Source organism: Thunnus maccoyii, chromosome 10 (assembly GCF_910596095.1).
Source record: "Thunnus maccoyii chromosome 10, fThuMac1.1, whole genome shotgun sequence".
Lineage (NCBI taxonomy): Eukaryota > Metazoa > Chordata > Actinopteri > Scombriformes > Scombridae > Thunnus > Thunnus maccoyii.
The window spans coordinates 27,133,697-27,160,456 of NC_056542.1; the positions used below are offsets into that span (position 1 = coordinate 27,133,697).

At 38.2% G+C, this 26,760-nt stretch overlaps 3 protein-coding genes across 3 annotated transcripts in view; 2 read left to right on the forward strand and 1 right to left on the reverse strand.

The window, feature by feature from the left end:
• Positions 1-1,331: 1,331 nt before the first annotated feature.
• On the reverse strand, positions 1,332-7,982 carry ebag9 (estrogen receptor binding site associated antigen 9). The gene is made up of 7 exons (XM_042424020.1): positions 7,652-7,982; positions 7,037-7,131; positions 6,605-6,686; positions 6,257-6,421; positions 5,211-5,321; positions 3,261-3,352; positions 1,332-3,040 (listed from the first exon to the last, which is right to left on the reverse strand). The coding sequence occupies exons 2-7, from the start codon at positions 7,117-7,119 to the stop codon at positions 2,923-2,925; spliced, it is 651 nt and encodes a 216-aa protein (XP_042279954.1). The 5' UTR covers positions 7,120-7,131; positions 7,652-7,982; the 3' UTR covers positions 1,332-2,922.
• A 544-nt stretch (positions 7,983-8,526) lies between these two features.
• Positions 8,527-20,764, forward strand: ttk (ttk protein kinase). Its single transcript, XM_042424019.1, has 25 exons — positions 8,527-8,678; positions 10,911-11,004; positions 11,088-11,310; positions 11,509-11,615; positions 11,712-11,855; positions 12,040-12,154; positions 12,248-12,329; positions 12,434-12,552; positions 13,117-13,204; positions 13,354-13,462; positions 13,599-13,821; positions 14,835-14,941; positions 16,008-16,151; positions 16,252-16,412; positions 16,794-16,939; positions 17,054-17,180; positions 17,695-17,787; positions 17,911-18,068; positions 18,332-18,483; positions 18,602-18,726; positions 19,140-19,214; positions 19,306-19,482; positions 19,842-19,938; positions 20,080-20,159; positions 20,236-20,764. The coding sequence occupies exons 2-25, from the start codon at positions 10,911-10,913 to the stop codon at positions 20,302-20,304; spliced, it is 3,015 nt and encodes a 1,004-aa protein (XP_042279953.1). The 5' UTR covers positions 8,527-8,678; the 3' UTR covers positions 20,305-20,764.
• Positions 20,765-24,719: 3,955 nt separating this feature from the next.
• bckdhb (branched chain keto acid dehydrogenase E1 subunit beta) overlaps positions 24,720-26,760 on the forward strand; it is a 55,244-nt gene continuing 53,203 nt past the window's right edge. Inside the window, exons 1-2 of the mRNA XM_042424474.1 lie at positions 24,720-24,946; positions 26,591-26,668. Of these exons, the coding sequence (XP_042280408.1) occupies positions 24,778-24,946; positions 26,591-26,668 (247 nt within the window). The 5' untranslated portion in view covers positions 24,720-24,777. The remainder of the gene's footprint in view (positions 24,947-26,590; positions 26,669-26,760) is intronic.

Here is a 26,760-nt window from a genome sequence, read left to right on the forward strand (position 1 = left end):
TTGTGTACAGGCGTTAATTGTCCCCAGAGGATGAGTCACACTGACATTGGTGATCCTCTGACTTTTCCACCATACCAAAATGATAATAATTGTGGTTTTTAGTCAGATGTCTTGACAATTACTGATGGATTGCCATGACATTTGGTGCCCATACTGCAGAGGATAAATCCTAAAACTCCCTCACTTTTCACTTTCATCATGTCAAAATTGATTAAAGACTTTTGGTTTCTGACCAAGTATTTTCAAAACTACTTCAGGCTTTAGAAAGCTCCTCCAGAGCCACAGAAGACATTACACAACTGTTTTCACAGGATGAGTAGTACTCTCCATGAACAATTAATATTGTGTATTAAATCTGGCCCTTTAAAAGGTTAACTTGTAGTAGGCATTACACATACTGTTGTGATATTAAAAAGCACAAATCTATATGTTGCACACATAGCAGATCTGGGTCATCATGTAATAATACAAATTTGTAATGATATCTCCACCACAATATATTCAGGTAGCAAACTCATGACAAAAGCTGATAATGACAAAAACAGATTTGGGTCTCATCTAATGGCTTTGAATATATAACTTACACTGAAGTCCTACAAGAATTACTGATACTAGGTGAGTCCAGATCCTTCTAGTGCTGTTTCACGTAGTTGCAAGGTTCCTGTAATAATTACACATAGATCTGTCAAACCAAACAGGCACATCCTACATAGCAATATTAATAATTTAAAAAGATCCGGACTCAAAACCCCAGCTCCAATTTTAACCCAGCCAGACTGTTTAAGATCCCTCTCTAATAAGATATTTGTTTTAAATGATTTTATCTCTTCTGCTGATTTAGATTTTATGTTTTTAAACAAAATCCTGGTTACAATCTAGTGATCACAGTTAGTTTGCTGAATTGTACCCTCCAGATTATGACTGTTTTAGCCAACCTGAGCTGCCTGGGTATTTTACATGATTTTACTTGTTTTCAATTTTATGTTTATTAAATTTTAATTTTGCGTTTGTGTTTTTTTAACAGCTTTTAGTTTGTTGTACTCTCTGTTTTAAATATGTTGTTTTTATTGTAATGCACTTTGTAACCGTGTTTTGAAATGTGCTATATAAATAAAGTTCATTCTTATTATTAAAAGTTATTCGCCTCTAGCGGTATGAATCAAATCACTTTATTAAAAACCTGTGTAGGACTACAGCAGGTATACAGTCGGCCAACTTTCTGGATTGAGTTTGTGAACTCCTTCAATGTAAGTCCTCCTTTGTGCTCAACCATGACAATTACAAGAAATCTTACTGTACATATCAATGAGAAAAACAAGGGTCCTCCATGATTCATTTTTGGATAAATCAAATGTGCAAAATGAAAACAAACTTTAATGACATAAAATAACGACATGCGGCCTTTCTCAATGAAAGAAGTTGGGTGAAGAGCATTTCCAAAGAAAACACAAATCCTCAGAGACAGTTTGCTGAATTCCCTTAAGATAAGCACCTGTTTTCATTTAAACCTGATCATGCACTGTCACTTTATCATTTGACAGAATAATCAACTGAGCATCAATAAATCATTTGATAGATAACATCAAACTCAGCATTTCCTTTAAAGCATAACATTGCTTGCAAAGCTTTTCTAATGGTAACATTCACTACAGAAATTTGCTTACCTCAACCTCCCTTCAAGCCGTTTATCTCAAGTCCAAAGACATCCACAGACCACAGATATACTGCATCATGTCTGCATATTTCAGATGATAAAAGCTTTCTCCACCTGCCAATGTTACCATGACAACAGCTTGCCAACTGACATTAGTACCAAATTTTCCAACACTGACCGGTTATTTCATTACAATAATGCATAACAGGATGCTCAATCAAAGCCATTGACTTAAACAATTATCCTCACATTTTCTGATGCAAAAGGAAGCAAAAATTTGTTTTTATCTTCTTATCAGCTAAGATAACTGGTCTGAGATTACACTGCGATGGAGATGCATGTTTTATAAAGATGGCGTCCAAGCAGTGACTGTATCAACTATTTAAGAGCAAAGAAACATTCCCTCCCCCTTAAAAAAAAAAAAAAAAATCACTGTAGTGATCACTGGATATTTTTCCTCAATATCAATGCTGACAAAGGAGGAGAATGACTGACAGATCGGTAGCTATGAGATTACCATAGGAACCCACAGCTAGCAGTTACAGTTGGGCTAGATTCTAGTCTATGGTCCTTTGGGCCATTTATCCATATTTCATTTTAATGCAGATTTCCAGTGTAAAAGGGCTGCACAGCACAAGGAGATGACGTGAACTATCAAGCAACATTCATTAGAAAAAAAGCAGGTTCCAGACAATGAAAGACATAAATATAAAAACACAATAATCAAGCAAACCAAGGGATGTCACTGGTAAACAGTGATGCTTTAAATTAATTACACTCCTTTGTCCTTTGAGGTTATAAATAAGACAAAGAGAAGGAATTGTACTCCCTGTTTGAGTTTCAAAAGGTAGTACAGGTACCAGGGAAAACTGAAATAGAATATTTCCCTGTGCTACCTAACAGAATGAATCAGAATCTAAATGGTGCTGTCTAATAGTGTATCTCACTTTTAGTCTAACCTAAGATAAACTGGATTGTAGAAATGCTACTCTCTCGAAGACCAAAATGACCTTGCCACATGAACAGTGAGAACACCAGGTGTGGTATCTGCCCTCAAGAATGATGCATTTTACACTGCCGCAGCTGGAAAACAGACTAAAATGGCTGCTGGTGGAAACAGGGTGGAGAAGGAGGACAGTTTGCTAACAGATAAGTAGTGTAGGGTGATAATCCTGGTTGGTTTGAAGACTTTAAAGATAGACTAATGATTGATTCAGTGTCTTTCCCCCCCTCATCCCTCCGGCTCAAAACTGAGCATTTCTAAAATGTTACGAGAGCTTGACGGCAATCTTTTGCTCCTTCTTCATCATCCTCTGAGCGTCTTTCTCCATCTTCTTCCTCTGCTGCTCCATGGATCGCTTTTCTCTCTCAGCCATCTTCTGTTGTCTGTTAAATCACAGCAAAACAAACATGCAGTTGAGCGCTATGTCATTACAGTGCACATCAACAGAAGCTGGGTCAGCTGAGAGTGGGGGGAAAAACAACATCTTGTTCCTTGTTCCTACATGTTGTAATAATGGCGTACACTGCCACCTGCTGGCCACTGAGTGAATCTACACTTCTCTATCTACTGCATATAGGCACACATGCATTCCTGACATATTACCTGAGCACCTCCTCTGCCTCCCAGGCAGCATCAGACTCATCTTCCCAGGCGTTTGTGTCCTCTTGCCAGTTGTCCATTTCTCCCAGCTCAGCCTGTACAAAATGAATAAAACTATAGCCATGAAGATTCTAGTATAAATACAAGAGATAGAATTCCTGAATTAGACCAAAAAGCAAGCAAACTAAATATTTTACACCAAGACTTTAACAACGCAATCGTTTTGGCTCTCTTGTCTAGCTGCCATGCTTCAGGGAGACTGGACAGATTTTTATTTTTTTTTTAATACAAAAGACAGACTGTATGTAAGAGATTGCACTTTCCACACTGTTGTATTCCTACTAGTTATAGTTTCATATTCTAGTTTAGTTAACTGCACCGACGCCACAATCTACGGTCCAAACACCACAGGGAGAGAGAGGTTTGGTTTGAAATTACCTGTAAAATTGTACGCTTTAAAAAGGTATACTATACAGGATTTGTCAGTTGTAAATACAATTTGTATTTGTAAATACAATATTCAAAGTTGGACTCTCCTCCCCGGCTCAACGACACCAGAGTGAGATGAGAGCATGAGAGAGAGAGAGAGAGAGAAGCAGCAGTGGTCAAGCAAGCTAGAGAGTGAATGAAGAGAGGGAGTGGCGGCAGAAAAAACAAAAGCCGTGAATCAGATAAATAAAACGTTATTTTCTCATTGTTCCAGCGGTTATGTTCTAAAGCACAAATATCAACACGACCACACCTCCGCACTACCCTGTGGGAAGGTGCCGCGTTGCTGGATTTGGTGTGAATGCAGAGCTTCATCCTGTCCGCTGTGGCCTCTCTGCTCTGCGTGTGTGCAGCTCAGCCCCGCCCTCGGTCAGGCAGATACACAGACCTGACGCTTTTTATACATCCGTGACACAGACACAGAAAGCAGAGCGGAGCAGAGGAGAGAGACGGAGACAGCTATGTTACCTGGTCGCTACGCTACGAGTCCTGACCTCACACCTTGCTCACTGTTATTGGCTGAAGGTGACACACCCACTACCCAAAATTTGACACCCAGAAATGTCACATATATACAGCAAAATAATAAAAAAATAAGTAAACACAAGCAGAGGGCAGAGTCTGTGCAGATAAATACACTATACACTTCTAGTGGGTCATAAGTGATGATTTAGAGGGATTATTTTTGTATGAATCTATACATTGTTTTTTTTGTTTTTTTTAGGAAAATCCTGCATAGTATACCTTTAACAGATCATCGCAAAATGAAAGAGCTCCTCCAGACATGTTTTAAGAGATTTTTTATTAATAATTGGTTCTTTTTTCCACAAAAATTCAATTACCTAGTTAAAAAAAACTTATCAAATTCATTCTGTCTCATTCCTCACAGAATCATTCAGTATCTATGAATATGCAAATATTTTTCAATTCAAAGGTTTAACTGCTAGACACAATAACTCCTACTTTACTGAAAAGTTCATCTCAGTGTATTTAATTTTTTTTTTCCAGGCATTTGCCTTTATTGAAAAGCCGATAGTATAGAGGCAGACAGGAAACAAGGTGAAAGAGAGAGAGAGGTGTGTGATGTGCAACAAAGATCTGTGGCCGGAATCAAACCATGAATGTTCCAGTTATGTGATATTCACCAGATACCAAGGCACTCCTTGATTCTCAGTGAATGTGTAAGTTGCACACTGGACAACTATTACAATTTAAGGTAAGCACAGATGAATGAGCAAACAGTCATCTAGTGTCAAACTGCATATACATCATTCTGTACAGTGAAGCCCTCATCCAACTGAAGGGATAACACAGAAATGTAATTTCTGGGCTTGATTTGTGATCAGATTTTTTTTGTTTTTTTCATGTACTTACACTTAACTGCATTTAAATGTATACTATTCTATGATAACACCTCTGCTTAGTCCTACCTGAAGCTTCAGAAGAAATAAAATTGTAACTCACTGAGGGAGCGCTGAAGGTCATCATATCCTGAGAGGCTGCCAGTCTGCTGGAGAAACCTGCTGAGCCATCAGGCACCAAGTAGTTCAAGGGCTCCCTTTTCTTCAGCACTATCTGCAAACCAGAGAGAAAGGAGGTATGACATAAACTAACACACTTCGTTATTCATTACCGACAGATTACAATCCCATTATAGGCAGAAACAGATTTAGTCATTTTTATATTCCAAGTGGACACAATTCAAGCAAATTAGAATATAATAATTACATATGTTCATTCTTTTGTGCGTTATATCATGTTGATGTGCATTCGCATTTTACATTCAACACCTTATAAACCTTTCATGTAAACTATTACCAGGAAAGACAAGCAAATGGTGAAGACAGGAGCGTTCCAATCAGTCAGCTGATATTCCCACTGACCTTTTATTTATTCTTCTAACCTGATATTTCAATCAAGGTTTGATAAACAGAAGATTCAAGTAAAGTGCGATTGGTCACAACCATCAGATTGTATAATTTATCATTGCAGGAAAACTGTAATTTACCATTTACTTGTTTATTGATAGTATTTAAAGGAATGCTTCAATGTTTTGATATATTCACTTATTTTTTTGTCTGTCCAATATGGTATTAGATTTAAGAAGTGTACTATCTAGCTTTGCACACTGGAAGCAGGGGGGCATACTGGAGATTGCGTAGGTCTGTAAAAGATGCCTTCCAGCAACTCCAAAACTTATTTACATTCCATTAATATGTATCTGTAAATTCTTAAGTGTCAAAATAGAAAACCAAACACCAACTTGAAAAAAATGTACTCAGGAAATTTAGTGTTGTCAATTTGGCATTTGCATGATAATACTAGTGGAGCTGCAGCTAATAATTATTTTCATTATTAATTAACCTGCTGATTATTTTCTTGATTAATTAATCAAATCATCAGAAAACTGTGAAAATGTGTCTTTTTCTATCTGACCAACAAAGATATTCAATTTTCTATAATGTAAGACAAGGAAAGGCAGCAATTTGCTCCAATGTCTGTGGACATACCTTCTGTGTTTTCCTGATGGTTGGAGTCATGTCTTTGAAGTAGTCCGGCTCTTCATCATCATTGTTGGGCGCAGGGGAAACGTTTCCGTTGCCACCCTCAATCTTAATACTAGTAGGAGCTTCTTCATCCCAAGAGCTCCATTCTTCAATCTCTGGCTGTGCAGACTAAAACATTAAAGAAATATAGAAAAATCTATCATAAGACAAAGTGAAGAGCAGCAGTCTGTTTAGTATTTATCTCTACAAGCAAACACGTAAATATCTCTGCCACAGCAGCTACTACACTAGAATACACAGAAAGAGGACTTACAGTACTGGACAGCTGCTGTCAAATGATAAAACACTGACCTGTTTTGGTACCGATGATGAAAAATCCACCGTTGTTGGGAGAGTTATTTGATCACCACTGAGCTTGCGGCCCCTCCCACTCCTGTAATATAATACAATAAAATAAAAAAAGTGTAAAGAGATTGTTCCATCAACCAAGATTAAAAACTCAATTTTATTTTGTTTTTGCACTACAGATGCATGCTTATTAAAAGTTGAGGGCCTATCGCTAGATTCAGTGATAAATTGGCCTACTTGTGATCCACCACGCAATGGTCTGTTTCATAATACATCTATTTTTTTTTTTTTGACATGTTTATCTTTACCAGTAAGCAAATTACTGTTGCACTGACAACATTATAACTGGAGTTTGTGTCATCTCCACAGAACAGAACAGCATTCATCTGGGCTACTGTACATTATTATATTAGTTCAGTTTTCAGTTACGCTCACCTGCATATCAACCTTTTAAAGAAAGAAAGCAAATTGGCTAGACATGTGCAGATCTTGAAAAGACGGAACTGAGTGATGGCCATGATGAAATTGAGCTGAAAGGAGGAAGAAAAGAGAAAATATTAGCATTTGAGTTTACAATGTGTATTGTTCTGCTCCAAACCACCAGGGTGTGTGGTGAAGAAAATCTCCAACTCTCCAGTACGACAACATTTTAGCAGGGTAACATGCAATCAGGGAATAATTGGCCTGAAGTCATTACTTAAAGAAGGAAATACTAACAACCAGTCAGTCGTGTCAATCCGCATCTTTTCTACGGACAGCAATGACAACAACCCCTTTTTATAATGTTATCATGCTTGTAGGTGAAATTGTGCGATTACCAAGCACACTGTATGTGGAAATAACCAATTACAACAAAGAAAAACACCAATACATGTAATAATACTAACACACTTTACCTGTGTAACGTACTATTCTCTGCATACAACAAACTACCGTGCTCGGGCTGACGGTAGTCGTTGTCCTGTCAACGTTTTAGCAGAGACACCGCCACTATATTCAGTTTACATTGGGTTTTTATACACGCTAGCTACTATACATATATACACTCACCTTGCTTGATGTCAGTACACTGTTTGCAGAGCAGCTGCTTTCCTCTTATGTGTCAAAAGAGACAAGTGCATTTACCTGCTAACCTTTGCTTGCTAGCTTAGCCGACAGAAAAACATGATATTCCTCAATCCTTCAATTGTCTAAGTGACACGACAAATTGGCGGTAGCAAATAATATCACTGTCATGTCATAACCATGTATGTAACAGCTGCACAGCCCAATGTGTGTTTCATGACCAAACTCTTAAATTTGTGTCGTCGCTCATCTCTGTCCCACGGCTGCCATCTTTGAGCTGGGAGGAACAGCGTGGTCCTGCCGCATTCACGGGCTCATACAGTGTGGGAGATACGGGCTTCGTTATCAGAATCAGATTCAGAATCATATTTATTGGTCAAGTATGTTTACACATACAATGAATTTGACTCCGGTTTAGTGGCTCTCAATGTACTTACACAGAATAACAACACAACAATCATGAGAAATATACACAAGGAATGACTATATATAGGTGAAACCGTTTCTGTGAACTGTGAACAGGATATATACTACATTATAGTATATATTATTGTACATATAGTAGTTGGTAATGTACAGTATATACAGCCTGTTCAGATATACAGTAGAGAGTGAAATGTATTGCACATTTTGTATTTTAGACTGAAATAAATAACATAACATCACATTAGAATCTCCTTTGAGAAGCATCATGGCAAATATATACTCACCTAATTAAATATCTTAAGGAAACAAGTTTAGTAGAGAAATGTTTATCTTTTTTGTCTCTTTTCTAAATTTTGTTGTCTACTGCTCCACACTCCAGTCCAGTAGGTGGCGGTAATGCTCCTTTAAACTTGTTTACCAACCGCCAATAAACCCAAAAGAAGAAGAAGAAGAATCCAGCACAAACTATCCAATCAACACACGGCATGGACGGAAGTGGCATATTTGAAAACTGGCAGTTGAAGCTGAAGTCGAAGCGTTTTCGTGCCCCAACGAGTGAAAAAGGATTAATTACAGCGCAAACACGGTGAGATATATTAAAATAATAACGTTAATCTCTTTTATTGTTTAGGAAAAAAGGCTTTACACATACGTTTTTTTACCGTAATTAGCGTGACCAGTAAGGAAACTAAACCTCGTTGATGTTAACAACATTGCTAAATGTCAGCTGGCTAGCTAACCCAGCTAACTCAAGTTGTCAACACGAAAGCGTTCAACATTATGTAAAGAAACTGCAACAGTGACCAAGAATATCTTCTGAATAATTCGGCGAAACTCCTATTTGCTTCGCAGTATACCTACAAGGTCTCATAAAGATATGCATTAATTAACGAGTTGAAAGTCGAACAAACGATCCAAAGTCAGGCTGCACATCATTGTGGCACCTTAAATTACGTCACAATTAACTTTCTGATGTGGTCTTGACGTTACTGTGTACACCACATCCTTGCCACCATCCATGTCACTTTTAAAGTTACTGATTTTGGAGAGTGGCTTTTAAATGTATAGTTCGGATTTTTTGAAGTGGGGTTATATAAGGTACTTATCCCAGTGTATTAAAGTTGCCTTCAGAAGATGGGGGTCAGTGTTGTATCGAACTTAGACCCTGTTCAAACTTGGTTTTAAAATGGACAACGTTAAATATAAGTCTAAACGACCACCGAGACGCATTGTGATCCGATCACTCAAACCTCTTGCCGAGGAGGTCCAGGACGCATTTGACACATATCTTTTGTAGTCTAAACGCTAATGCGTACTGATGGTCCTGATTTGGTTTCCCCCGAGCCTCGCCCCCATGGAGGCGCGCGTTCACAAAAAGCTCGCCCCCGACATGCTGTGCTCGTGAAACCTTCATAATCAGAGGGGAAAACCAGAGTTGGGAGGGAAATAATCAAACAATGGCAGTCGTATTGGGATAGCGCAACTAAAGGAAGACACATGCAAAACAAAATAAAGTAGGAGTGGTAAATAATGGAATCAACAGGAAATATCAAGTAATTATAAGTAGAGTAAGAATTGGTCACAGCAGCCTGAGTTGTGCACTTTTTTTCTTAGGAAAAAACCGAACTGGTCATTATATGCTAATCAGTGTCAGGAAAAAGAGACATTGAAGCATGTCCTGATTCATGCAGGAAATATGAAGAGGAAAGAAGGGCAATGCTTACAGGGGTACAGAGTGGAGGCCAGAGTTTAAGATCTGCTTGAGTGTGGGGACACAGTGGAGGGGAAAAAAACTGATAATTAAATTTTTGAGAGTGACTGGACTGATTACAAGACTGTAATAGATTTGGACAACAGTGGATAATTAAATCCAGAGGGAGGTAGTAATGCAATTTAAAGGATGCCAACTGCTATAAAAACCCAAAGAAGAAGAATGTGGTTCTTGTACCACTGAGGTATTATGGAGAGCACAAGGCTCAAAACTAACTTTAACAAGTTTTATCTGTAGAATGTTGTGTTCTAGAAGTGAAAGGCACATTTCATGACTGTTATATTTTGAAAATGGGGAAACATAGCCCATGTTTGTTGTGTTTTTCATGTCTTTATTAACACAAACAACAACTATTTATATATATACAATATTATATTTCTGAGTTTTCATTTTGATAATGTAGACTTTTGGAAGAAATGTGCTAATTCACATAACTGATTTTTTTTGTTTTGTTTTGTGCTCTGTTGTCCACTTTAGTTCAGCCATTTAGAGTAAACTATTTTGGATGGTTTTCTGTCCCAACAGGTACACTTTCACCACAGTTTATTGAGAAAAGGTCACACAAGTCTTTAGGCTTTATCTTTGTCTTAAAACCACCTCCATTACAGCAGGAAAAACACATCCTGACAGCTGAAAATGTTACTGTCAGATACTGATTCCCCTCTGTTCAATGTGAAAAGAAGCTCACACATCTGTCATATTCATACTGCTGACTTATTTCCCCTCAACAGGTAAGTCCAGTGATTCTCAGCCTGATAGGGCTGTGTGATATGCCCAAAATCTCATATCCCCATAAAGATCATTTCATATCCAGATAATGATATATATCATGTTAGAGCACATTTCAGCAGTACATTGCTTAACTTAACTAAAAGGTCAGAGGTCATGTGTGCCACTAAAGCATACTTACATACCAAGTGAGGAATCATTAAGTTAAATTAAATTGTCATTCTTTTGAATGGGTTTTGGTGTCTTTGGTGTATATCTGTATGAAAGAGACAATACATAACGTTATCCGGGCTGATGTATGTTGTATGTCAATTTCAGATGGAGGAAGAGGAGCATACAGACAGAAAGCAGCAACTTGCCATGCTTTATCAAAAGCTCAACCAAATAAAAAAGTCTCTCAATGAAGAAAATGGTATGTAGTCCTGTCACTGTAAGGTCTAAACGAATATGTCCTATACTTCATCAAGTCATCATAACACCTTGCACTTGTTGCAGACGACATCGACAATTTTAACCAGATCATCAGTTCAAACTCACCTGAAGAATGCCTCTCATATTTGATGGACCTGGAGAAGAAAGGGGACCCTCACTTGGATCGTAACCACCTCACCAGACTCACTGACTCTTACACCAGAGTATTCTCCAATATGCCACTAGGAAAACACTGTCAAAATGAGAGCTATGCCAGGATGTTGGTCAGATTTGCAGAGCTGAAAGCGTGAGTAACCAAGTTATTACTTGTGTCTCAAGACCTTTGTCCGCTCGTCAGTAATTCCACCTACATCAGTGAAACTAAAGTGACCATGAGTATCATGATGCAGCTCAAATATCGTGTCATGATTATCTGAGAGGCATTTTGTGTTTAGAAGATGTGAGGTGGTTGAAATGTCTGTTTGTCTTGTTTTTCTTTTCTTAGAATTCAAGATGTTAAAGAGGCAGAAACCAACTTCAATGTGGCAACATCTCATAGCCAGAACTTTGCATTTGTCCACATTGCACATGCACAGTTTGAAAATTCACAAGGTACAGAGATGCACTTTTTGTTGTTCATGTAATTATTACACGTTCTCGTGACATGTTAACTGGGGTATTTCAGTGTCTCTTATATCACTTTACCAGGCAACACAAAGAGAGCCATTAGTATATTGCATACTGCTATTGAACTGGATGCCAAACCAAAGGAACTGCTGGAAGCTGCCCTGCACAGCATGCAGACAGGGAAAACACAACCCTTCTGTTCAGAGGACAAGGAAAATGTGCCACGTTAGTATTTTTCCATGTTTTATTTCATGGCTGATCACCTATATTTAGTTTACTTAACAGATGTACAGCAGTTATAAAGTCTCAGTTTACTGTTATAATGTAAAATTATAACCATATCATTGTCATTTTACATAGTATGTTTTCCCATTTGATTTACATAGTTGTCGCCTTTTCTTTCTGACAGTATTGTCCAACAGCATTGTGCACGATTCTGTCAAAAAAGGCTCAGAGTTTCAAAAAGTAAGCAGGATATCAGATGGGACTGGTGACTTGCAGCTCTTCAGTATTTTTGGTTCAGGGTAAGAATGAAACAGTAGCTTCCACACTTAATAAGGCTTATGTTTAGTTAGGAAATGTTACATGTTGTGTTGTGTTTCTTCTTTGGCTCTCAGGACCGAGCCCCTTGGGGGGTCATCAGATGACCAGCTACCGGGATGGAGATCTGCATCTCAACGCAAGAGAGCAGTTGGCTTGGTGAGAGTTGAATTTCTTCCTGCCTGTCTCTCTATAAAATACTTTTATCATCCACTTTCTCAAAGAGTTCATGAAACTAATTACTTTGAACTTTTGCGTTCCAGCCAGGGAGAGTCCCCATAGTTTCTTTATCCATCCCGGAAAAGGATGATGATAATGATGACTACATTAATGGGAGGCCCTCAAAGAGAAATGATTCATCAATCCCCTCCAGTTTGTCCAGGTAATTTTGGAGACTAATATTTATTTCCAAACATTTTCATGTCAAGGTTTTTCAGCTACAGGCATTTTACCATGACCTTTGCTTAATGTGATTATTTCTTGGTGAATGCCATACGAGGACAGATGTAGTTCACCAAATGCCACATAAGAAAACGATAATGGTGGAAACACTTTTTTCTGTCTCAAATGGTTTGCTTGATCTAACAATTGAATACACATTTTGTTCAACATCTGTAGAAAATTCAGTGCTGTGGTTGTTAGGATGTGGTAATATCCTCTTTTTTATATATTTTAAAGCACTGTTTTTGAGTTGTATCATGCTGCTGAGAAACCACATGGTCCCCCATAAAAACATATTGAATAATGACACTGCTATAGTTTGTTAAGTTGAATTTTGTGACGTTCTAATCCCCCAGTTGGCTTGGCATGCTAACTCTTGAGTATCTCAATCAAATGTGTTATCATTCTTTTCCAAGTGTTGTATTGTTTTTGTGGCATCCATTGATGTTTAATAAGTGAGATTTTACAAAGTGTTGCTGATTTAATTGGTTTAATTGTGTTTTAGGCAAACATCTGGTTCTAGTGTGAGCACAATGTTTGGGTCATCGTCCTCAAAGAAAATGGCTGTCGACAGACATTTAGTCAATCATCAGGTTGGTATATTCACACACATCAATCTTGTTTTGGACTACAGTGTCAGAATGCCACAAGTGTTTTACACAACGGCTTTCATTATCCAGATGTTCAGCATGGGCTCACAAAGGAAGTGTAATGTTTGTCTCTTATTTTGCTGTGTTTACAGCCGTCAACTCTCAGTCCAGATCATTGCCCTTGGGAAGACCAGGCCACTGTGGACTCAACAACTACACTCCTTCACACACATAACACAAGGGACACTTCGAGAATGGAAGGTACTAGATCACCAGGAAAATATGCCACACCGCATCCCCCATAGTGCTGAGTGCATCATAATACTCCAGAGCTGCTTGAGCAATGGGCGTGTCTTGTCATTTGCTGTCTTGATGACATGTTGCTTTTCCTTCGCAGATGTAACTTACACTTTCGACCAGATCGTCAATTCACATTCCCCCGAGTCATGTTGGACTTACCTGATGTCCCTGGAGAAAAGAGGCAACCCTCACACAGACATCAACCTCCTTAATAAGCTCAAGGATTGTTATTCTAAAGTCTTCTCCAGGCTGCCAATAAGACAATACAGCAAAAACGCCAGCTATGCCAGAATTCTGGTCAGATATGCAGAACTCAAGGGGTGAGTGTGTATGAAAATATTATATCCATTGGGATACTCTCTGGACTTTGTGGTGTGTGTGTATGTGATGTTTAATTTTAGTTGTGATTAGGAATTAGGAAATGCAGGGGAAAAAATTATATTTATTTAAAAAATCAAAATGAAATAGCAAACATTCATTAAGTGAAAGGATTTTTCAGTCTTGTACTGGAAGCTCATCCTGCACTCTCCAAAGAATATATGTAAGATGTCACACTGTGACAGATTTTTGGCAAAATCTAATATTTTTATCATTCAGACATGACACTGTAAACCTTAATAATGATGGGAATTTTGTAACAAACCCATTACTCGGAGATGCCAAACAATAGAGTGGAGTTATTGCCCAGTCTGTGGTGTGGTGTGTTGTTGATGAGATAGTAACTCCTTTTACACATGTCACAACTGATCACAAGTCTCCGCCGATGACTTGTTTGAATCGACTCATTTGCAAACAAGCTCCTTTTTTCAAAAATGGCTGGAAACTGGACAGATTAAGACTCCCTGCCCCATTCATCTCCTTCTTCTGTTGAGTTTCATGGCAGTTGGTATTCAATAGTGTTACATTACTGCCAACTGCTGGACGGTCCTTTGCCCCATCTATTCCGGCATTACCGTGTTATGTGTGAAAAGGCGCAAAGCAGAAGTGTTCTTGATTGTAGCTGCATGTGTGAATAATGAATATCACTAGCGGTGTCTCAGAGGTTATCAGAGTAATTTACCAGGAACTATGTGTGAAAGATGCTGATGACTGAATTGTTGACATTCACTAAATTTTGAAACTCATGTGTCTTCTCACGTGAAACAACAAAACAACCTGTGTGTCCGGATGTATTGGCTGTCTATTCTTGCTCTGTATGTTAAGTTCAGTGCATATAGTCCTTCAACCCCCTTTCAAAGAAGCTATTGTTGCCAAAATGTTGACTTCAATCTCTGAATTTTGGGTGCCTTTTTAAGCGTAACCACATGTCCTTCCTTATTTTTTTCTTTTAAAGCATTGAAGACCCAGATGAAGCCAATGACCACTTCATAGTTGCAAGATCCAACTGCAAAGGCTTTGCCTTTGTCTACGTAGCACATGCCCAGTTTGAGGTTTCTCAAGGTAGAATGTCTAATTTATTTTCATCTTCCAGGAATTTGATATATGGAATACACAAACATGGAAAACAAAATGCAAATATGTGCATTTTGTTTGTGGTCTATAAAATGTCAGAAAATGGTGAAAAATGTTGATCAGTCAGCCCAAGATGACATCCTCAAATGTCTTGTTTTGTCTAGACCAACTGCTCATAACCCAAAGATATACAGACGGGTGACAAATTAAAGGGAAAAACTTGTACAGGTCTGAATGCTTGACCCCTACAGTGAGGGGATCTGGTGGCTCTGTTATGCTGTGGGGGGCATTTTGCTGGCATGGTTTGGGTCCACTTGTCCCCTTAGAGGGAAGACTCTCTGCAAATCATTATAAAGTTGCTCTGAGTGATCACCTTTATCCTATGATGAAACATTTTTATCCTGATGGGAGTGGTCTCTTCCAGGATGACAATGCCTCCATCCATAGGACACGAGGGGTAACTGAATGGTTTGATGAGTATGAAAATGATGTGAATTATATGCTATGGCCTTCACAGTCACCAGATCTCTCCAGTTGAACACCTACGGGAGATTTTGGGCTGATGTGTCAGACAGCGCTCTCCACCACCATCATCAAAAGACCAAATGAGGGAATATCTTTTGAAGAAAGGTGTTCATCCCTCCAGTAGAGTTCAGAGACTTGTAGAATCAATGCCAAGGCCCACTGAAGCTGTCCTGGTGGCACTTGGTGGCCTAACAGCTTACTAAGACATTTTATGTTGGTTTTTCCTTTTAATTTGTCACCTGTATGTACAGTTTATTGTCATAGAGGACTTAAGAAACCAGAAAGTATTCACATTTGAGAAGCTAGAATCAGAGGATTTGGACTTTTTTCTCTTTTAAAAAAAAACAACTCCAAACAATTGATAAATTATCCAAACTGTTGCCGAACAATTTAATAGTTGAGATCTAATCAACTAATTGTTGCAGCTCTAAGTATGACTGTGGCTTGACAAACATTGACTTTACTGACTAATCAGCCTTTTTGTTAAAATATAGTTAAAGTACACTTTTTCATCTTCCTTCCTTTAAAGGTAATGTGGTCAAAGCAACTTCAATCCTGCACAAAGCCCAGGCATTAAACGCCAAGCCAGCTGAGCTCCTGGAGGTGGCCATACGTAATCTTAAAGCTGGAGAGAAACAGCTAGTGCCCACCAAGGAGGAGGAACATCCCACAGGTAGAGACGCACTGAAGGGTCATTCTTTGTCAATTTCACAGCACTCAGATGGACATAGTTTGAAATTTACAAATTTTTTTCAAATTCATCTTTCTTTCAGATTTGCAAACAGGTATGGCATCTTGTGGGGGAAACCAGGAATCGCAGCTTCCTGCTCGGATCCCTGTGAACCGGTCAGTGGAACAGCCTAAACCTGCCAGCAAGGAGACCCTTTCAGAGTGGAAGATGCCAACTCTGGTCAACCGACATGTTTCTCCAGAGGTCTGATAACATTTGTTATAGACTACTACTTACAGCTACTATTACCACACACAAATTAGTGTTCATACTATACAATATGGGTGTTGACAGCTACTATGACACGTAATGACACGTAAAAGGACTATTGACATTTCAGAGCATCTAAAGCTTGGTAATTGCTTTTTTGTCACTATGACAGTTTATTGAGAGACAATGTTTCAATCTCCATACATTTGTTTTGTTGATTTTCTTGAGCCTCCATTTTTATATAATTCATGAATCTAAATAGTGAAATGAAACCTTTCTACTGTCTGTTGTCATTCCTCCTTTTGGTTATTTCAAATCATTTACGCACTGAACCAGATTCTATTCTCAGTCTAAAATGATTCTTTTTCCTCCCAGGATAAACGCATAACACCACCTGACCCCAGACCTGTTTCACGTGTGACCGAGTCGCTCCTTACTCCATCTCTCAATCATCCATCCAGACCGAACCCACAAACAGTCTGTCAGACACCAAACAACTACAGAAACCCCTCTGCCAACAGGTAATATCTTGATTTGGAAGTCTGTAGGTTCTGGAAAATAATCAATAATCTACAAAGCCTTAAACAAGATTTTGACCTAGCCTTGTTTTACTTCTGTCACTCTCTCTCCTTCAGCTTTATTACTCCTATTGTAAAGAGAAACCCTGCAGTGTCTTCCTCTGCAGTCGCAGCACACAGAGCTAGACCTGTTCAGCAGCCCTTCACACCTCTAAACCAAACACCATGTTTCCAAACTCCACAGGTACAGCATGTTCACACCTTGCCTTTGCTGTCATTTTATCAGTCCCTCCAGGAAATTGTGATATTTGTGAGAACTCGCAACTAAAGAAATTACCACAACTTTTCCACATGAAATGGCTAAATCATCAGACCGCTTGTGATTTGGACCAATTTTCGCATTTTGTGTTGTGGTAACTTATGTCATTGCAGCGTGCATTCAGCAAGGATATAAATGGAACTCAAGTACAGTATTTGATGTTCCTGTTACAGCTACAACAAACACATAACTTTATTTTGCTTCCAGTCAGTCAGATCATTGGCAGAGTTCTTCAGAGCCCTGTATGTTCTACTGCAGGGTTGATTAAAACATGCTTAAGGAGAGATGACACATATTATAAATCTGGATGTGTATAGAACAATGTAGCTTGTCTTTCATTATAAAACTTTTTCTGGAGTCCTAGAAATATCTCTTTCTGTTTCTACACGCTAAGAAATTTGAACTGTAATGCAAGTTATATTTTTGAATCTCATTTCAGACTTCCTTCACCACGTTGTCAAATGAAACTATTACCATTAAGGACAAGCAGTTCTTCATTCTCAAGATGATTGGACGAGGTGGATCTAGCAAGGTAAAACATGCCACCAGCATTCAATTTTGTGCCAATGTTCCAACACTTTGCTTTTGTTGTTGTTGTTGTTTTTACTATTACAATCTTTGTTGATTGACAGAGTTTCGTTTTTGTTTTTTTCAGGTCTACCAGGTCCTCGATCATAAAAAACAGCTGTTTGCTGTGAAATACGTTGACCTTGAGGGGGCTGATGCTCAGACTATAGAAAGTTACAAAAATGAGATTGAACATCTGAACCACCTTCAGCAGTACAGCGATCAAATTATAAAGCTCTATGACTAGTAAGTGCATGACCTATCCAAAAACAATATCAACATGTGTTGCTTTGAAGTCACCTTGAAGCTTTTTCGTTCTGTTTTTCAAATTAAAGCATTGCCAGTTGAGGTGTTGCAGCAGTGTAAACGTAAATGAGTCGACAACATCATCAACATTATAGAATAATTAAGGAAAATATGGGGATTTGCTTTATATACACAGTACAGGATGTGAAAAATGTAACCTGTGGCAGTTCTTTGATTTCTCTTGGTTATGTGTGTGTTTGCAGTGAAATAACCAACAGTTACATCTACATGCTGATGGAGTGTGGAAACTTGGATCTGAACACTTGGTTGCGGAACAAAAAGACTGTGAATCCGCTGGACAGGAAGTTCTACTGGAGAAACATGCTGGAGGCCGTCCATACCATCCACAAACATGGTTCTTTCTCTCTGTAGTTCTCACTATTGTTCTCTCATTGACTCTGTTGTTTACCGGCACACTAAAATGATCTTAATTTCTAACCGCTGTACATACGTCTTTCGTGTCTTCTATACAGGAATTGTCCACAGTGACTTGAAACCGGCAAATTTTGTCATAGTGAACGCGTCTCTCAAGTTGATTGACTTCGGCATCGCAAACCGAATCCAACCAGATGTAACGAGCATCATGAAGGATTCACAAGTAAGATTTATGTTGATGACAAGCTAATATACATTTAAGGAACACATTAAGCCTCTGACATCCTGCCCAAGTGATTGGATTGTAATTAGGTGGCAGAAAAATGAATAAAATCCAGGTGTAAATGCAGACAGGTTGCATTGTGTACAGTAGTTACATTCTTGGCAATGAAACTTGACTGAGCAGACAAAACCAGGAAATGCATGCAGGTTTTAGAGTCTTCAATAGTAACATGTTTGTCAAAACTGGATTACCATGGATGTGAAATAACATAAATTGCATATATAGAATATCATTTTTGTGTCTTTTTCAAGGACTAACATTTTTTATCTACACTGAGTCCAGATATGGGAGGCAGGTAGATCCAGGTGGAAAGAGCTCTCTGTGTGTAATACATGGTTGTTTGTCAAACACAGGTAGGAACCCTGAACTATATGCCCCCTGAAGCCATCAAAGACACTTCGTCCCAGCCAGGAAAAGCACGCGCAAAGGTACTCATACTAAGTTAATTCAACAGTTCAAGCAGTACTTTGTGATTGTAGAAGAGCGGTTAAATACATCTTTTCTGATTTTGTCCTTAAGATCAGCCCCAAAGGTGACGTGTGGTCCCTTGGATGTATCCTGTACTGCATGACTTACGGGAGGACTCCATTCCAAAGCATCACCAATCAGATTAGCAAGCTGCATGCCATCATCGATCCCTCACATAAGATTGAGTTTCCTGACATCTCGGAGAAGGATTTGCTGGATGTGTTGAAGGTGAGAAAAAACGAATAAACTCTTAGTGTGATGTGGACTCAGTAAATTTGACAGTTTGTTGACAGATTGGCTTACAGAGTTAGACCTGAGGATATCCAGTACAGGACACTAAAAGATTTATAAATGATGGTAAACTAGTTCATACTGTTATTTTTACATCCAATCGTGTGTGGGCTAATATAGGCTTTCAAAACCCATATCACACCCAACTAAAACCTGCAGAAGGTATTTATGTGGATGCAAATATGTCAGTCTCAAATGTGATGTTTTAATACAGTTTTTGTTGTACGTGATGTTGAGTGTTGATGAACTTATGTAAAATACAAATAAGCACACTAATTATTCTCTTGTTGTATCAGAGATGCTTGGTAAGAAACCCCCGAGAGCGAATCTCTATTGCGGAGCTGCTGGGGCATCCATACCTGCAGCTGAAGCCACAAGCATCACCTGAGCCAGGTACACACACACACACACACACACACACACACACACACACACACACACACACACACAACCACACACACACACACACACATCACTGTGAATGAAGTCTGTATATTTGTGAGTCAGTTTTCACCACCAACTCATCTGTTTCAGAACGCAACAGTGATCTCAAGAAAATCCTAACGGACCTCGCAGCCCTCCAGTCTCCCAACAGCATCATCCGTGCTGCTAATGTAAGATTTACTTTATGAAATCTTTTCTCCAACCAATATTTGATTATTTACTAATTCAGCTTTCTGCTCTCCACAGAATCTGGCAAAAATGTGCAGCAGTGGCAGGAAGTTGGATGTTGCAGAGTGTGCAAAGTCATCATCCTAACTATCCTGAAAATGTGATGTAAATAGTTTTTGTTTTGTTTTTTTTCTTTGTTTTTGTTGATGCTAGGGCTGTGTGATATGGGTTTTTTAAAAATCACAATGTTATGATGTTAAAGGCTCGGTGGTCGATGACTGTCCGCCATCGGCCCAACCCTCGTCCAAATAACGAAAAACATTGCCGTAAAGACTGATTTGTGACACAACGAAACAAGACAGAGCATAATATGAAACAGTAGATATTTTCTATTCTAACGCAGTATATATATCGTCATATCACACAGCCCTGGTTGATGTCTCTTATACACTTATTAACCCTACATCTTACAGTAGAATATGTTGTTATTGTACTGAAATGGTGGTTTTCTTGAAACAAAATCATTATATTGCTTCATATTTACTTATGTTCTCTGGTAATAAATGTAAGCGTGCAGCTTAGTCAAATAAACTTACTGTATCCATAAGAGTTGTTGCTTTATTCGCTTCAGCTTACAGCTATTTGCAAGTTCTCACTTGTAAAGGATGTTACAGAAGAGGTTTCCAACCTCAATGAGACTTACTTGGTAAATTAAAGATAAAATAAAAAGATTTGCCATTGTAATCTATTTTCTGTGAACCTTTTTTAATTGTTAATATGTAAATATTTCCATATTGCTGTTTTTGTTATGTTTTTTAATTTTGGTCATCTCCATTTGAAAATAATTTGGTTAAATTAAAATATATCTCTTCCAAATGAGAGTTAACCTCTATATTGAGCCAATTTTTGACATGACTATAATTTTATTTTCATCTAACATTGGTGACAGTAACACAAAAGGAAAAACAAAACTCTGCTTTCACTGAGTTTCGGGGGTTCCTTCTGTTTGCGATTAACACTGATAATTGTGGAAAAATTGAACACTCATGCAACCAGAGAAAGTATGACCTCTTTTCTTATTAGGGGCCGTTTGAGTCCACAGACTTCAAATATCCAAATAGTCTATTATAGGGGATATAATAAGGACATTTCCTTGTGGGATCCATGGAGTCAGCAGATGCTGGCCACTCTGTTTCTGTTCAGCATTGCGGAATCTACTGTAAAATCCATTTTTCCAGAGTTACCAGTATTATGATGTTGTGAATTGAGGTTCTAATTCTGCATGTCAGCAAGCTGTTGGCCAGAAAAAAAAGCACATTAAGCATTTTATACAACATGTTATCCAGGACATTGTGTTTCCCACAAGTGGAGAATTTATTTGTGGTGTTTGACCTCTGACGAGGCTCATTCGCAGTGGAGCTGCAACACATCCCAGCAGATTCAGAGTCAACTTTTCCTCTATATATGAGATTCACTGCATGAAGTTGTCATCTTTGCGTCTGTGTTATCTCTTAGTTGACACAAACATTCTTTTCACAAAAAGATCTTTCATTTTCAACCATTTTTATTTGTTTGTTTTCATCTTAACTGCTACTGCAACTGTTGTTACTGTATTTTACCAATTCTGTTACTGTTGTGATCCAGTCTTACATGTTTTTCCTTTTACACAATTCAACACAACTTTCAACTATGAAACTATGAAGTAAATTGTATTTTTGTTTTGGTAATCTACTTGAAATTCAAATTTCCTTTATTGGCATGACAAGCATTTAATAAACTTCATAAAATTTGCACAGACCAGTCCAAGAATTATAATTTTTCAGATAAAATAGAATTCAAATGTTGTAAATTTGAGTAAAATCTTGGATTTCTTGTCCACTGATGTAAATATAGGCAGAATATGAAAGCAGTTTCTAAATAACTTCTCAAAGCATACAGCCTCACCCCTCATCTGTTCATTTATTAGGCCTATTATTAAATAAATAAATAATAATAATCTGAATCTCAGCTGAGGTGTGTTTTATAAGGGATAAGTCAAATGACTAAAAACTTTTAGAGACACATTTTTAAATAAGTTAATATTTAGATTTTGTTATATTTATGTTGGATTTTGTTCATTAACAGTTTATGTGACATTTTGTGGCAAGGGACATGGGGATATGTAGATGGTTACATGTGACAAAAAAATATTGGCACTTTTTCCTATTCAGAAAATTTCTAAACTTAATCATCTGGGTCATATACATAGGTTAGTATATCCACTGAATGCAGTAATGCTACATACCATAGCGTCTGAGTTAATTGTAGTACCATAAAAGTAGATAAAAGAGCCCCTGACATCATGACTTATTGTCACTTCAGAAGCTGTTTCAACCCAGATACAAAATGATCCCAATCATGAGCCAGTTTTGGTTTCATTGGTATGAACTTCCACAAATTGACTCTACAGAGAAGACCATCCATAATACATTTAATTATGAACCTCTGTGACATGACATTTACTATACTGAAGCTGGTTGTGTCCCTTCATTCACACAGACAGGTTTGAATGGGATTTGGCTTTCATATACAACTAAGAATGATTATGTCATTGTCAGTTGTTAAGCATCTGTGAATAACAACTTGTCTTGGAAGTGTAGTAATTGCACAAAACACATGCTAAATTCTACCAACACTCATTTGTGTTTAATGACATCCAAACCCAAACATACTCCACAGTGTTACACTATTACTAAACATGAAATGTGGACCATAGCAACAGGGAAAACTTTCTGATTGCATTTAGTGAAACTGAATCCTTTATACATTAAGTGGCAATAGAAAAAACACCTTCACGGGTTCTTTGTTGTAGTGATGTCTGAAAGCATGTCTTATTGTTTTTTTGTTTGTTTTTTGTGGAGTATTTGATATGATGAGGGGTTTGGTAGCATCTCCACTTGTATCATCAGAGATGAGGCAGTTCAGACTGAACCACATCTCAACAAATGCCAGCAGGTCAGGATCAATACTATTTGGAATCTTTTTTTTTCTTTCTTTTTTTAAACTCATGACATCTGAGATTGTGTTTGCCAGAAGGCATGTGGACAAGTTAAGCAGAGTGAAAGATGATTCTATAGTTTGAGAAGACAGAAACAGAGCTTGTAGCCATCATACTGAATGGTTTGTTTGATGTAAGCCAAATGGCAGTGAGGAAGTCCTGACACTGCTGCCTCATGGAAGAAGAAGAAGTGGATTCTGCACATGCACTACTGTGCCTGCTGACCAGCATGAGTTATTACATTACGCACTCAGTAATTAACTCAGTAACCATCTCCATTACATGTTTTTTTTTATTTATATTATATTTTTATTTAAATATATTGGGGGGCATTGAGTTTTTAGTTGTGGTAATGTAGGCAATAGCTTATATTTTTTCAGAATGAATGCTCGAGCAGAGACTAAAAGTTTGTATACTTTTATTTTTTAACACTAGTTTTATAACTTTCAGAGCCAAAGAATTACATCTTGAACATGAACCAAACAGTTTTACCAAAATAAACAATATAAAAACAACTATAGGATCTAAGTAAAAGAAAAAAGTCCAGTGTTTTATCAAATTAATGTCAAAGATGAAGGGAACGACAGAGCGCAGACAAACACAGTGAAGTACATTAATGAATGAGTACAGTTTACATTTTGCCAAAATAATATGAAAATGAACCAAAATTTTTATAAAATCCACGGTTCCTGATCCTGTAGTGACAACATGTGGTTTGTCCTAGTGCCGTTGCCGTACCTAGCTGTTCAAGATGGCGGACCCGCTGGCGCATGCGTGACTCACATCCCCGGTTGAATCCCAACTCTCCTGCACGCCAATTTTTTTTTTCCAGGATGGCGAAGTCATGACCCGCCCTACTCTGCTTTTGATTGGCTATTACTCTTTGCCTTCATTGGTTGGGTTGGTTATGTCTTGCCATGAAGAGTGAGATTGGTTAGGGTTAGGGTAAGGATATCAGGGTAAGCCAATCAGAGGCAGAGTAGGACGGACGATGACTTCGCCATCCTGGGAATTAATATCGCCTCCGGCACGCACATCCATGCGCACACCGCCCTCCTTTTTGACCAATCACAACCTGTATCTGCACTGGGACGCTGACAAGGAGACGTAGAAGTAAGACGTCTCACTGTGCCACTTTTCCCAGGTACCACAGAGAGCCGACGTCCCTGTCTCTTCTTACAGCAGCCTGTGTTGCACTTTCTCAACAGTCTTCCTATATGATAACTGGGATTTTATGACCATATATTCTGAGTTAAATGGCTATTCATTACTGTAATTGCTCTTAAAATTTTAACATAAATATGTTAAAATTGTTTGGTTAGCTTTAAAAGACTTGTGGTAAATTGACACTGAGTGGGAACAAAATTAATTGGGTCCCCAAATTGTATTAGCCAATACAGTAGTGAATTTAATTTAGAATCTTGTCAGAAAGTCAAAGGAGAATCTCCATATAGATCGAGATTCCGGTTTGATACCGGAATAAAATCCAGGTTCTCTCCACCTAGTGAAGACATCTTCCTCTTCAGAGACGATCTTCACAGTTTGATTCATTTTGCCCTTACCGTTCAGTCACAACAACAGTGATGGCGGCTGCAGCACGGTTTCTCGTACGAGGTGCAAACCCCAAACTTTCCATCTCCGGTGTAGGCACTCTGCTAAAACTGTCGCCGAGCTGCAACTCCCGCACAAAAACACAACGTAGGCATGCAGGGCACTTTACCTACCAGCCTGACCCCGTCCCAACACAATATGGTGAGTGGCTGGCTAGCCGGCTGAGCTAACGTGAGCTAGTTTATACTAACAGGAGAAAGTTAAGTGAACTACCACCACAAGTTTGCATAGTTTAACTTAAAAGATAAGTGACCTAACGCTGACAGCATTAAGTCACTTGTCTTTTTGGTTGGGTAATGATAAAGAGTTGTAATGTTAACGATACTTAATTACTTGCTTTATATTCGGCTGTCAAACATGAATAACCTGTAAATTAGCAAGATGGTTTAACACAAAGCATGTCGTACTTTAAAAGTCTCACTCCTAACCACGGTATACTGTGTGTTGCCCTCTGTAAGGTTTAATGAAATATTGTAAACGCTAGTATCAATTAATTGCTGTCATTGCTGGTAAGCCGGTGTTGCGGTGTAATGAGTGACCGTGTTAACTGGTGACTTTCGGCCGACTGCAGCAGTTGAAAACTCGAACAGAGCACGTAGGTGTCCTCCTAAAAGCCTTTAATTTTACTTTAATCAATTTTAAATACATACTTATCTGTGTTTAATATCTACGCCAACCATTTACGTAAGTTAAACTGTGTTCGGCTAGACTCATTCACCTCACGTAACGTTTATGATAATGTGGGAATCTGTAACTTAGCCTATAAATTGGCAGCGCAGTTACAGCTTATTTCAGAACTTTATATCGTTATCCTCAATCGGAAACTGGCTCATATTCAACAAATGAATCTGTACAATGTCAAATTCCTGATAAGACGCTAGCTGCTCGCCAAACCACATTTTTGCCCACATTAAAAGTGACTTCAAGAAATGTGAATGCTACTTGTAAGCGCACCGTTTAAATTACTTGTAGGAAAAAAGGACCAAACGAATATATACTGTATTGAACATTAAATTTGAGATAATTTAAGGCTTTTAGGCTTTTCAACAGCTGTCGTCACCACGACAACCGGATGAGTTTCAACCCTTCGGCTCAAACTCACCAGTTAATACGGTCACTGGTTAAAGCGAAACACCTGAGTACTTGGTTGAAGTGACATAGATTTGGCATTCAAGTGATCTATCAAGCAGCATGTTTTCAATACGAGTATCTGAGCTCAATTTTATCATGTTCTGCACATTTGTTTCAGACTTTTGTGATTCGTTGCAGTGAATGAAAATAGTATGGGCAGTTGCCAAACTGAAGATATCAACAAGGTTGACATTTTATTACCAGGAAAACTCTGCTTGGTGGGTTAATTTACTAAATTTAAACATATTGACATTAAAGAGTTAAGAACACCTTCAGACACAACAGTGATATCTTTATGGGTCCAGTCAGACCTGTTTTAGAGCTGTCTCATAATGTGGGACAGTCAAGGTATGTTTATTCTACAGTACATTTGAGCAGGATGTTGGCATTGTTAACAAAACTAAGTGCTGAAAAATTAATAGTATATCTTCTTCCTCATTCTGTTACAAAGAAGTGTGTGTCCATTGAAGGCACAGAATCATTGCCACGTTTCCTAATGTGTTTTTTCCTGCAATAACTGGTATGATTACTTGTAGTTGTGTCAAACTGCTTGTCACATCCAAATGCTGTGTGTACGGAAATTACTATTAATTGTCACTTGTGTCAAAAATTTTAAAAAATGTGTGTTGCTTTTTTTTCTAAAAAACCTTTTAGGCCCCACCCAGAAGATGAACTTGTTCCAGTCAGTTACCAGTGCCTTGGATAACACTCTTGCCTCTGATCCCACAGCAGGTAGGATTGTAAAACAAGTGATGGCTGTTATGGATTAAAATCTGCAAAATGTCAACCGTGTTACTGCACGGTTAATCATGCAGTTTTCTAAA

Coding starts and splice junctions, on each gene's coding strand:
- ebag9 (XM_042424020.1), bottom strand. CDS start 7,119: ATGGCCATCACTCAGTTCCGTCTTTTCAAGATCTGCACATGTCTAGCC. Junction 6,422..6,604: donor CATCATCGGTACCAAAACAG/GTCAGTGTTTTA, acceptor TTAATGTTTTAG/TCTGCACAGCCAGAGATTGA. Junction 3,353..5,210: donor TGACCTTCAGCGCTCCCTCA/GTGAGTTACAAT, acceptor CATTTTGTACAG/GCTGAGCTGGGAGAAATGGA.
- ttk (XM_042424019.1), top strand. CDS start 10,911: ATGGAGGAAGAGGAGCATACAGACAGAAAGCAGCAACTTGCCATGCTT. Junction 13,205..13,353: donor GACATTTAGTCAATCATCAG/GTTGGTATATTC, acceptor CTGTGTTTACAG/CCGTCAACTCTCAGTCCAGA. Junction 13,463..13,598: donor GGACACTTCGAGAATGGAAG/GTACTAGATCAC, acceptor TTTCCTTCGCAG/ATGTAACTTACACTTTCGAC.